The sequence below is a fragment of the Stegodyphus dumicola genome, chromosome 8 (genome assembly GCF_044657685.1).
Source record: "Stegodyphus dumicola isolate Sdum_Otavi_A_Nest chromosome 8, ASM4465768v1".
Classification (NCBI taxonomy): domain Eukaryota; kingdom Metazoa; phylum Arthropoda; class Arachnida; order Araneae; family Eresidae; genus Stegodyphus; species Stegodyphus dumicola.
Window position 1 is genome coordinate 150590031 of NC_140775.1, and position 14053 is coordinate 150604083.

Sequence of the window (14053 nt, forward strand, 5' to 3'; positions counted from 1 at the left end):
TAAGCAAAAAGAAAAAAGAATTTTTTTAATATTTTGTGTATTCTGACACCCCACTTGCAATGACTAACAGAAAAAGGGTTCGTTATGCTAAAAGTGACGATCGTGACAAAGTGATGAATGTTTAATAAAGTAAACAAATCAATATTAAGCTTTTTTTTTTTTTGTAAATTTTGATACCCTTTAGATCATAATTGCTGTTTATTTCATAAATTACGGCTTCATATTTTTAATTGTATAATTTCTGCATGCCCTATTACCAGATTTAAATTGATGATCTATAATCCAGAATCGACGAAGTCCCTACGAGTCCAAATTACGGATTTTGTACTGTATATCTTGTATGTTTATCCATATATAATTCATATATATGATATATATAATCATTCAGTGTGCCAAGCTTGTCATTTTTGTTTTTACAAGATTTTTTGCAGTTCTCTGAGTCAGGTAGATATTATTCCAGAGCAGATGCAGTAGTGTAAGAAGTCCCTTTTTCAACTTATGACATGATTCAAATTATTATCTCTATTTTCCTTTTCAATTAGGTGAATCAATAGCTTCTTATTACTTTCTGTTCTTCTAAAATAATTGTAGTATCAATCAGCTAACTTCATGTGAACTTCAGAAGGTTATTGTAACAATAATCAGTGTAATATTGATAAATGTGTTAGACTAGTTCTGAAGATTTAAATATAGAAACTACTTCTTCAGTTGCAGAAGTGCAAAACTGAGTTAAAAATCACATGCCAAATAATGGTTATATTGGAGGTGGATAAGGAATAAGAAACAGCATAATATTTATGGGACTACTTTTGGAGGTTTAGAATCTTTTTCTTTAGCTGCAGAAGTGCAATAAAGATGCATAATATCAGCCAAAAAATACATATTTTCTCCTGTATTGGGATGAGTACACCATGCTTCTTATCTCTCTTTTATGCTTAACCTGCATAACACAATTTTGATATAATGTTAAGTAAAAGTACTTTTGAGGTATTTTGTTTGAATCCTGTTTCCATTTTTAAAAAAAATCTTGTGCAAGAACCATTTGCATTTTGTTGTATGGACCAATTACTTTGTCTTTTTTAATATCATATTTGTAAATAGCTTTGACTATCTTTTCATCAAAATTAAAAAAAAAAAAAAAAAAAAAAAAAAAAAAAAAACATGTCCTTTTCATGGATTGACTTATTTTTGCCAGTTTTCATATTTTAAAATGTCAAAAAAATATGAGATAATTCTAAAGAAAAAGCCCATCATCTAAATGAAGGTAGGGTAGGCAGAGGTATAATTAAGATCTCTTTGTACATCAGCATATGTGTGTTTGCTCAAATAATACATGCAATAGTTATACTTTTAATGTCCAGTTTTACTTTCTCCTTTTTTCCTTTTTCTCCGAAACAACAATATTTGCTATAATTGAGTCAAACTTTTATTTAAAAAATTCTTAATTTTGATATACTTATTTTCTTTGTTTAGCACTTATTTGCTAATTTTTTTTTTAATTTATTTACATTGTTACAAATTTTTATTTTACATGTAAAACTTATTTTCTCTTCCTAAATATTGGATTTTTTTTTTTTTTTTCCCCTAGTCACTGTTTACATTTATGAATTAAAAACTTTTCAATGTCACTTTGTTCCCTGAATAGTTTGTTTCCTGAAGTATCTCTCTCAAAATAGCATGGCCATGATGCCGCTCTAAATGCTTGGGATTTTTCAGTGGTAATGAAGTAAATAATGGCAAGTAAATCATTTTAATTGATTTAAAATTTTTGATTTTAAGTATGGGGATGAATAGATTTAGGATATTAAATCACTTTTTGTCAAGAAGGAAAGTTGTGAAATAAAAGGACAAGTTTTAAATGATGAAGTTAATTAACTAAGTTAATAAATAAAATATTTTGGTATCTTGGAAAAGAGATTCAACGAGTGGAAGGGCATAGTATCACAGTAATACCTCAAAAAAATTTGTGTATGTGCATATATCCATGAGTACATATAGTCTCACTTACAGCATTGCTAACCTAAAAAAAGCTTATTAAACCCAGTGACTTGAATAAGCAAAACTAATGTGTAACATGGCAAATCCTGCAGTAAATTTCAAAACTTGAAATTAATTTTTAACTTGAATGTTCTTGTCTGTAATGGAATGTTAAAAATGGTGCCATAATACTGTATGATTTCAGATAGCTCATTTGTGAAAGGAAGTACAAAGCATATTCTTTGCTTTTTCCATCTGCATATTTTAATTTATGATGAGTATATTGTACAGAATTTTTTATGTGTGTGTTGTTTTTCTTTTAGATTTTGAAGAACGATATAGGAACATGTTCAATTCCGCACAAAGTTTGCCAAAACCTGAAAGATTTCCTAGCACTCCAAAAAGTTATCCTAGCAAAGGTAATTCTGAAACACTTATTTTATTGTTATTATTATTATATCAGACTTGTAACAAGTAGAGTAGAATTCCAGTATAAGTAAATATCTAGTTGAAAATTCCAGAATAAGTAACAAAATAATGAGTTTGGATTAGCAGTAAATTTAATTTTATGTGGCCTAGAAAGAATGGCAAGTGCTCAGTTAATTGGAATTCTCATGTATTAATAAAAAATATAAACCAGTTTTTGTTACTTATTTATATTGTATGAGGAAGAGCTAACAGCCTAGATGGTTAACTACTGTTATAAGTGACATGGCAGAAATTAATACTAACTAACAAAAACTTTAAAAATGACTAAAAACTTATTAAATTTTAGGTGGTAGAAAGAAATGTATTTTAATATTGAGTTCTGCCATAACATTTATAATGTCTATTTCAAGGTTATAACAGCAAATTCACCACTTAAGCTATGCTTCACTGTTTTCACAAATTACAAAAGATCTATTTTGCTAATGATTGAAAACTGAAGAACTTTTTAATTTATTGTAGATAAATGGCAGTAATTGCAAGCAGTGTCATTATTGTATAAATAAGAGTAATTAATAGCTATTTGCTTCTTTAAAAGCAAATAGCTATTAATTACTTTAGCTTGTCTTTAAACTAAATTGGCAAGTAGAGGCTGAAACATTTTGCAAAACTTCGTTGGAGAAATATTTATTAGAAAAAAGGTGATTTTGTGTGAAAAACTATCATGTAATTCATAAAATTTCAGTTTATATTATATTAACCTGTAAATAAATATTATGTTACACCAGTAAATATTTTTCCCACTCATTTTATAATTTATATTTTTGGATGAAGTATACAAACTAGCACTTAATGTTAAATTAATGCTTGATTGAACTGTTTTGGGCTTATCTTTCAAAGTTTCCTAAAATTATCATCTGCTTTTTTAGTGTAAGGAAATTTCAGGAACATTATAGAACAGTCAGTTTTTGGATTGCATTCAACGCAACAATAACAGGTTTTTCACATGGAATAAGTGTAAATCATAATATTACTTATCACTTAACCCCTTTTGTCATCAATATCCTCTTCAAGATTTACAAGTATACAATGGAGACAAGTTTCTTGTAAATGATTCTATGGAATCTGTGAGAATATCCGACGTCCAGCTATTTGTGGCTTCACAGCATCTGCATATTCTTTTGGTCCAAATAATTTATCTGTGATCAGTATTTAACAGATGCTTTTTCACAGATTAAAATAATAAGCAGAATGTTCGTAAGTTGCAAAAAGCACACAACTCTCTTCATGAACGTTTTTCTCCTTTATTCCATTTTATGCTTATTATCTGTTATAAAAGTTTTTACTTTATGTCTGTATTTCTTTTCTACTTCTGCTATTGCTGCCCCTAGTAACAAGGGAGTCATTATGAATCACTCCAGTGGTGGGCACAAGTTGTCATTGGCTACTACTAAGGTTTAACACCTAGGTGCCTAAGTGGTCGCACTTAACAGGTAGGACACCATTGCCTCCTGCGAAGGAACAAACAATTTACATCCATGCCTTCTATGAGATTTAAACCTGGACCTTTCAGTACGACAGTCAGAGTCACTAACCACTTTGTTCATTTTGTACTCTGTCCAACACTGTATGCTTTAACACAGTTTTTGCCTTTTCAGTATTCATTGATTATATGCATTATCTAGCCACTTACTTCCTCTTTAGGAAAGTGAAATGTAGTCTTAATAAATTAATCACATTTAATGAATGGATTGCTACAAATGACAGTCTTTTGTAACCGCCCAATATGTGAAAAGTTTGTCTTTTTCCTGTTTTAGTTTTTTGTGAGTGTAGCTGAATTACCTCTATTATTAAATAATGAATTTATATGCATGTTTATTCAAAATGAATTTAGTGATTTTCGGCCTGTGGAGTTATATGAAAGACCTTTTATATGCGCTTCCTTTGCCGAAAACAGTTTCAAAACTCAAAATGTGCATTTCTAATGTGCTTGCATTGGTGACTCCAGATATGCTTCAGAATGTATGCTGTAAAATGGACTACTGCTTAGATGCTGGCTGTGTTACCAAGGGGAGTCGCATAGAACATTTAAACAAAATTTGAACTTTCTTTTACAATTTGTGTAATTCTTGTCAATAAATTCTTCTCAATTGATCAGTTGTAGCCATTTGTAATTGCCAAGTTAATTTTGAATAACCCTGTATATTACCGTTTTAATTGTATATTTAAAACATGGAGAGGGATTTGGTTGAAAGATTTGTTTCCTTGGAAGATATGATCGCAGAGCATGCACAGTCAACCAACCAAAGTTTATATTAATGATTGGCTAGCAGCACCTAGAGCCAAGAAATTTTCAACACTTAAGTACTCCGCTCAAATGTGCTTATTTTGAATTTTTTATTCATTTTGTATTTTGTGCCAGTTTTAATGACATTTTGATAACTCATTGACTTAAAAGTAAATTGTTGCCCTTAGCAAAGTATATAGTTATGATTCAAATTCAATCATAAAACTCTGCAATTTACAAGAAGTATGTCGTCATTCATCAGATCCTGAGATATTTAATTTTTATTTCATCTTAATCTGTATGTTAATAGGAAAATAAGTGATTTAAAAGCAAAAAAAAAAAAAAGTTTCCCATCTCTAATATTATTAATAGGCATGTGAAATTACACTAGCTGATTCATTAAAATTATTGCACATTTTGTCTGTTTTATAATAACTATTTTAGGTGGCTAGTTTATTAGAGAGTTAGGTACTTCTAAATGATTTCCAACACATAAGCTTACTGCTTATTTTTACTATTGATATCAGCACTATGCATTTTCTGATCCCCCCTAGTAATATTTAGCACTAACAACATTTTTGCAGCTACTGTCTGTCTATGGTAAGAAAGCTCTCGCCAGTTTGTCTGCAGCTGTCTGTTGCCGTAGAAACGAGCCCTGACCCAATTTTCGTAGGGATGTCTTGAAGATTTACTTCTCAGTTTGCCACCTTGGTGCATTTAAAGATGATTTGGCAATATTCGCATTTTGTTAGTTTCAAGTAAAATGCTCTTTGACCCTTTGTGTCAATCCCGACATCCAATTTCCGAAAATGAAAATTCGATGGCATAGATAAAGCTTTTGCTGTCAAGAAACGGTCTTTGATTTTGCCGTGTGAGGTACAAGTCGCTGAATTTGCCATCCCTCTAGATGTACAATGAGTAAAAATATATCAAAATAACTTGCAGGGAAATAAATTTTAAAATCCGTGCTTATTTTTGAAGAAAAATTTTAATTTTTACATTTAAAAAAATCATTCATTTATTTTGCTTCTTTTTTTGTTTATTTGTTTGCTTGCAAAGTCATAGATGACATCTTAGAAATCTACTTGATTGCCTCATTTTCTGTAATATAGTATAGACAAACTTCATAAACGTAAATTAAATTTTTATAGTTCTCCCCTCTAGCTAATCTACTGTGAACATTCAAAGCAATTTCTTCAGTCTTTAAATGACGTTCTGCTATGTTTTTATTTCAAAATTTTCTGTTTATTTATTGCTTGTGCTTTAATAATGACTAAAAATTTCATCATTAAATGTATATGGAATCATATGAAAAAGTGTTTATTAACATACCCATGCTCTCAATAAATACTTTTTGTGAACATTTCTTCTTTTCCCATACCTTTAAACTAAACCAAAAGCTGGTCATTTTAATGGCGAAAGGAAATGAAGGTGAATTAAAAACAAAACTGCTTTTACCTTAATTACCGGTGGTTTGGGTTGGTCTATATGTTTATGGAAAGCCTCCTGGGTTAAATGCCTAAGAGGAGGGATTCCTTCGTGGAGGACTTCCTAAGGGAAACTGACTCGTATACACGTTACACATGGGGAAAACTACAAAAACGCCTATGCAGCCAGCCCGTTCATGGGATTCAAACCTCGGACCGAACTACCAGTGTTCAGTTACTTTACCGATCGGCCAGTGGTAGGCCTCTTAATTGCCACCGCCCATTTATGTATTATGCTACTTTTTAAAGACATTTTATGTAATAGCTAGTAGCATAATAAAATGTTAAAATCAGAACAAAATTAAGGTCTCTTAAATTATTCAGTTACCTATTTCATATTTAAAATTATATGAAATTTATATAATTATACAAAATTTGGCTTTTATAACTGCAATGAGCTTTGTTCCATTAAAATATAATATATTAATGATATATTAATATAATATATTAATTCCAGATTAAAAATTATTTTTAAGCAAATTATACCATGGCTTGTAGGTCCCCAAGAACACAATAATGGGAAAAGGAGCAACCATGCAGTGTTCTTTATTATCCAAAAGGGGGGGTTCGCCTCTGCCTCATTGTTGCCCACTTTTGGTAGACTTTCATTTACATAGTGGCAAAGAAAATACTAAACCTAGAAATATCCTCATAACTTGAGAGAGCAATCAGATGAAGAAGAAGGATGCCTTCGTGGAGGACTTTTATAGAGGTATAACATCTGAAAAGTCGTCTGAATCACTGTCGCAAGATTCCGTTTCTTCTGAATCGGAATCGGATTCACTGCTGCCAGTTTGAATTATTTATTCATCCACTATCTCTTCTAGAAGTTCGTCCTTGTCCCAATAAGAATTTTCATGTTTTTTCACGTGGTTGCAGTGCGCCTGCCATTCTTGAGAAGGGATTTCATCCAAAGCTTTTTGTGTTAAATTTTTCAAATTTTCCAACCTTAAGTCCCCAGTCACATTCCTTTCCCTGATCAGTCTTTTAACTGATGACCAAACATATTCAGTTGCATTTAGATCACAGTGCTAAGGAGGGAGACGCACAACATGATGCCCATTTTCTTTTATGATGTTGTCGATTTTATAGATTACCGTAATTTCGCATGTATAGTCCGCAGACACGATTTTATATAAAAAAAAATTTAAAAATTGTCAGATAGTCCGCGGACTATACGTCCGAAATTATGTTTTTTTAATACGGCAATATTCCCATGCTTTTTAAACACATCCTTTTGTTTGCGCAAATTTCTCACCGCTTTCTTGTCCACTTTAAAATAACGGAGTAAAATCCTAGTATACGGTGCAGCCTTGGCGCGACTTTGAAAATTATCGCCAACACCAAAAATGATCCAAAGAACGTCTATATATATACTATGCGTGTATAGTATATATACTATATACATAGTATATACTATGTTTAACTATATATTTTCTTTGAATGACCCATTAACTACTCATCGTATATGTCCCGTTTTTACTGCTCATCATAAAGTCTCCAAAAGTAGTCAAATCCCGTGTGCACCGGATACTAGGATTAAACCAATAAACGGCCCGCTTCTCTATTTTCATCTTTTTCAGTTTTCTCAACTACCTCTCAGCAGTAAATCTCCGGCGATGTTTCATCAACGTTAGCGAAGATGAAAGACAAAATACAAAAACAAAATACTGTGCAACATGCTATCCTCGTGATAAGTGGTAATGAAATGTGACCTTCGACTCCATTCACTCGGTGTTGCCAAACCACGCTATAAGTAAACGAATCACGCTTTTTTTTTCGTACTCCAGGTACTTGCTACTATGGCTCCTAAAAACCGAGTTGACGCATCGACTACTTTTCCCCCTCCTGGCAGTTGTGCTAAAGCAGTGTGAAGGATACTTGGAATCTCACGCTTTTTTTATACTTGATCATCGGCAGTTCACGACAGCGCGTTTTTTAAATTTCAACAATTTTAACCGTGAACAACCAGCGTATTATCCGCACTGGTGGATAGTCCGCAGCTTCAAAAATTCGCATTTTAAACACAGATAGTCCACGGACTATACGCGCGAAATTACGGTACTTTTTTATTACAATTGCATTCTATTAAGTTAAACAGTTCCGCTTTTCACATTTTGGGATCGTAGCATATCGTCTTCATCAGCCAATTTACCATTGTTTGCTTTGTAGCATATTTCGTGGGTGTTGGATCTTCAGTTTTTGTGTGATGAGGTATTATCCATGCATACCATACTTTGTGATCATAAATTTGGAAGAAGCTTTTCCAACACCCATTTTTCAAAACTTTCATAGTTCATTTGCCCGTGGTAATCCCCGCTTTGAGCTGGTGCTTTATATACAAGTTGAGCACCTGAAATAAATCCTGTGGAAGACTGGACAACAATCGGTCTATTTTTTTAACTGACATTTATCTATGCGCCCAAAACCGTATCATGCTGCCAACATTTCTTCAAAAATAAATTGTTGTCAAGCCATGTTTCGCTGATGTAAACTTGCCCTGAGTTTCTTCATTTCGCATAAATAGTTGTTTCTCCAAAATACAATGCGAGGTCTTTCGATAAGAATTTTTCTTTTGTTAATGCGTTTCTTCCAGCGAAAATTCATTGAACGCAAAACTTTGCACAATGAATCTTTTTGCCACAGGAAGTCTATTTTTTGCCTCAAGACAGGCAGTAATTTCTGCACAGATGGCACTTTCTTTGCTTTGATGTAAAAGTCTTGTATTGTCTGCCGTATAACACATTTGTGAAAATCGTCAATTTCGCACTTATGATTAGTAGGGCTTTTACGTTTCTTTCCAGGTGTATTTAGAAGTTTATTTTCACCCATTGTTGATACTTCTAAATTTTTTTCAATTGTATACTCCGATACTCCAGTAGCTTGCGATGTTCTCTTCAAAACTTGAGGAAGAAGGAACTACTAAAGAGTTCGCCGAAGCTTCAGAAGCACAAAATTCTGCGACACTGTACACGATTTGACGTGCTTGAGACTTTAAAGGTTGACCTTTCTTAAACTGGAAGGGCATTTTAAAAAATTGATGATTAACAAAGCACTACGAAAATCAGGCTAAACTCTAATACTAAACCAGAAGTGAATTTGAACAAATACCAGTACAAAAGATATAACAACGAGAATAAAAATAGCTAATAGTAATAATATAAGGCTTAAGAAAATATAATAAACTCGTTTCCCTTCAGCCAACAGTCGCCAAAAACAAGATAACAATAAAGCAACCCTTAGTGTGTCCCTATTTCAAATATACTAGCCCTGTTACTATAGCGACCGCCACCTGCCAAACACCTTGGTGGGAGCTGTTCTTACCCTAGACAGACAATAACACATTCAGTATTATTCTGTTGATCATGAAAGTTGGTGGAGATACCACCTGACTAGCAGCAGTCGTTGACAGTCTATCTGCAGCTCTAATAATAAACCATTCATCAGTCTCTGTGCACAATCCATCAAATAGTCAATGAAGTGGAAGTACTCTATTCGTTTTTTTTTTTCACTGCTTCTTTAATAAGCTTTAACTTTTTAATTTACAATTCTAATTTCATTAATTTCTAATTTGTAGAAATACAAAATAATAATCAAAAACTAAAACTGAATAAATAAGCAAAAACAGAAGATATTTGTTCGTTTTCCATTACAGTCAAAAGTCTTTAATCCGGACTCGTCGGGATTTCGGCGATTCCGGATTATCGGTTTTTCCGTATTATAGATCATCAGTTTAAATCTGGTAAGATGGCATGCAGAAATTATAAAATTAAAAATATGAAACTGTAATTTATGAAATAAAGAGCAATTATGATCTAAAGGGTATCAAAATTTACAAAAAAATAGCTTAATATTTATTTGTTTACTTTATTAAATATTTCTTTCAACGCGCGCTTGTGTAAAGCATACAATACGCATAGTCAAAATTAGAAAATTGCAACCAGAAAACTATTTGATGTGTATTTGTGATATTTATAATGACGAGGAATTTGATTTAAATCATATCAAAGACGGAGTACATCGAGATGAAATACTACATTTAGTAAGGAATTATAAGCTGAATAAAATAAAAACATCTGCCCTGAAGATAAGGATAGTGCTGACAGATCAATTTCCAGTTCATTGCGCGCCGCGTCGTTCCCCCCCCCTCGCGCAGAGCAGCGTGAAATTGATAAACAGATTTTGGAATGGTTAGAGAAACAAAGGATATGCCTTTATCCATTTTTTGTGGCGATTCCACTTTTTGTTTGAAAATGCTTTCGCAGTCTTATGATACATTGCCAAAACGAAACATGCTTTCGCTTTGTAGATCCTTCGGCAGCTCTAGAATCAGAAATTCTTTTTGACATAATAGAAAGTTCAAGCTTACTTTTATAAAATTGTTTTAACAGTCTGCAAAAAATAATAAGCTGGATCCAATTAGAAGATAAAGGAACAACGCAATCTGCAACATTAACTGAAATAGATAATTAGATAATTTTAGCTTAGCTTATACCGTTTGTTTTACATTAAACGCATGCACGTTTAATAAACGTATTATGTGCATGCGCACACATAAAGGTATTACGTGCATGCGCAGAAAGTTTGTAGCTTTAAGGTCTGGATTATGGGTGTCCGGATTAACGACTTTTGACTGTATTACAATTATGATGATTAAAGTAATATTATTTTGTAATTAATATATTTTAATTAAAATAATCTACTATTTTTTTGTATATTAAAACTCATTTAAAAGTTAGTATATATTAATAATAGATGAAACATTTTAAATCATAATTTCTGCCAGTAGTTGCCATTTTCTTCTTTCAGCAGGGCAAAAAGCTAATTCTGTAAGTATTAGCTGAAAATTTTCTTTCCCCCTCCTCCGGGTACTGATTCATATTTCATATACTGGTAAAAAAATCTACAGATGAAAATAGGCAGCTTAATGATAAGTGGTGGTTATTTTAAGGTCTGATATAATTTTTAAATGCATTTAATCTATATGTCCAGCTGCTAATTTTTACAATTTCATTTGCAGCATTATTTTACTAAAAGTTGTTTTTAATACATTTATGATGTACTTGTGTGGAATCATTTAGCTTTTTCCTTTTGGGGAATGTATTTGATTTGTCAAATTTATACAGGGATTTTTAATGTATAGAAATTTAAGAAAAATCCTCTATATTGTATTATTTTTATTATTTTGCATGTATAATTTGATAATGTGTGTATATATATATATATATATATATATATATATATATATATATTTTTTTTTTTTTTTTTTTTAGCAAATCATTCTAGGCAAATGCAGAGTACACGGCGTCAGCCACCTCCTCCTCCTCCTCAAACTGGAACTGGTGTGTCTGATGGAATAAGAAACCAGCCAGTTCTACATATTCAGTTAGAGTCTGGAATATTTTCAAGCAATACTGCTCATTGTTAATTTGGTTTAATCTTAGAATTTCTCGTGTTGTATGAATTATGTTGAAATTTTTGCAGATTATTGAAATAGAAACTTACTTGTACATATATATAAAGACTGACTTCTATATTGTTAACCACATGTATGTCGTGCACAATTTGTAATATTTAATAGATGGATATATAAGCGACACATAAAAAATCTTTTAACTTAGTTGCGAAGTATCAGAATTTGCAAGTTGTGATATTTTGGACTTGGTTGTTTGTTTTGTGCTCAAGACATCATGTGGTTAACGTCTTGTAACTATGTTTGTCTTGTAGAATATTTTTTGATTCATGGCGAGGATATTTTAAGCGGTACTGTTATGTAAAATGGTCAATATATCAGCACTTGTAAAAAATTGTTAGTGATATTTAAGAGAAAATACTTTTTGAAAAAAAAAATATATTTCTAATCCTTGTAAAAGAATCTGTATCAATTGCATATTGATCTATTTAATTCATACAGATTCTTATGCTTGATATTTTTAATACTCATCCGCTTTGATTGTAGTCAAATTAAAATAATTTCTTACTAAAAGTGTATCTTTTTTTTTTTTTTTTTTTTTAAATTTTAAGTTGGTATGTTTCATTGTAGGCATTATAATCAATCGTACTTTAAACACATCAGAACAGGCTAGGAAAGATGTACAAATTCTTTGAATTTTATTGGATGACTGTAAAATTTCAAAAAGTAATGGGAATATAGAAGCAAGGAAGCACTAGTACTTATTTTATAGAACGTGCGATTTACGAGTTAGAAATTAAAAGTCATTTTAGAGATGCACCATTGTTTACTGAAGTCTATTTCTCTGTGTGAGAGGAATGGGCATAGGGTTTTGAGCACCTGGAGACAATTGAAGATTTTGTTCCCCTTTCTGTGTGCCTAGAATGGAAAACATTTCATTCTAAAATTTCGTAACATCAATTTGGCGTACCCTGAATGCTGTGCCCCAGGACAGATGTACTCCCCTAGCTACACCACTGGTGAAAGGACATGCCAAAATGGAGAACAAAGAGTTACATCTGTGCCATATTATGCTATGTTAGTTTTAAAAGGAATGAATGTTGGAATAATTACAAAAATCATTTGAAATGTGCTTCTGCTCTGAGCACAATAAAGCTATTGGTTAGGCAGATTTCAAAACAGTGACTTTAACTTGTATGATAAATTCACACTTCAGACAGCCTTTATGTAAAAGTTCCAGTATCATGTGTCTTAATGGAAAATAACCCAATAATTAGTACTGAAGAAATTGCTGAGAGACTTTTTTATATTTTGTCTGTTAGGTAGGCTTGGATTCACTTCTAAGCTCTACATGGATGTTACATTTTTTGACATAAATCTAAGCTATAACTGTTTGTAGATTGAATCAGCAAATAATGAAAAGGTCCTGTGCAAAAACATATATTGAAAAAGGAACTGAAAACAAGCAAGTGAAAATACAGAGAAATAGTTTTCTTCTAGTTTCTTTCATTAAGTAAAAAATCACTAGACAAGCACTCCAACCAACTTACCAACTAAGTACAGAAATTTTCAAATTTAAAAAATGGTTTGGGCTGCTGAAAAGGCCATTACAATATTACATGTTGCTATAAAAATTGAAATTAAAATGAAACTTTTGCTATTGCTATTTTCTCCAGACCTTTCTCATTCAGGTTTTTATCTGTTCTGGTTCTGCATAAGTTTTAGTGGCAAGCAGTATGATCCCATTGAGGCTACCAAAAACTACCCCATAACTTTCTTTGTAGAAAAACAACATAGTTTCTCTGAAAACAGAGGGGACAAGCTTACAAAATATTGGAAAATAGTTGTAGAAATGGTGATATCATAGCTGCCAACTTTGAAATATGGGAAACCTGTGAAAATTGAGAGGTTTCATTTTGGGCTGTTTAGAAAGAACTGAAAATGTGTAAATTCACTTTATAATTATTAAACTATTTATAATTTTTTAATGTAATATATGTTAACATAATTAGTCATGCTAAATTATGTTCTTTGGATAATTTCATTTTGTTTCTTATGCTTTTATATTGAAAAAAACCTGAGTAGAGAAGGGAAACTTTTATTATTCGTGTATTTTTAAATAAGATAAATATGAAAATAATATATATAATAGTTTATGGATAAACTTGGTAAGGTACCATACTTTCATGAAAGACATTTAACATAAATATTAATTGATTAACACTGCTTGAATCTTCATAAATAAGAAAACTCAGAAATTCAGCAAGAAATATGGTTAAAATCATTTGGGGTAAAGGCTAGGGAAATTTGTTTAAAGTTTTATTAATGCAATAAACTTAATTTGACAAAAATATTTTTCTTAATTAAGGGTAAAAATTAAAAAATGGGAGATTAAGTGATCTACCTGGAGACTGGAATATGTGATGAAAATTCCAAATCTCTCGGTAAAACTGCTGTATCATG

General features: G+C 31.5%; 1 protein-coding gene across 3 annotated transcripts in view; it reads left to right on the forward strand.

Moving 5' to 3' along the window:
• LOC118186770 (uncharacterized) overlaps positions 1-12163 on the forward strand; it is a 33675-nt gene extending 21512 nt beyond the window's left edge. For all 3 annotated transcript variants that reach the window (XM_035356914.2, XM_035356916.2, XM_035356915.2), the window contains 2 exons: positions 2301-2396; positions 11451-12163. In XM_035356914.2, the coding sequence (XP_035212805.1) occupies positions 2301-2396; positions 11451-11605 (251 nt within the window). In that variant the 3' untranslated portion in view covers positions 11606-12163. The remainder of the gene's footprint in view (positions 1-2300; positions 2397-11450) is intronic.
• The last annotated feature ends 1890 nt before the right edge of the window (positions 12164-14053 follow it).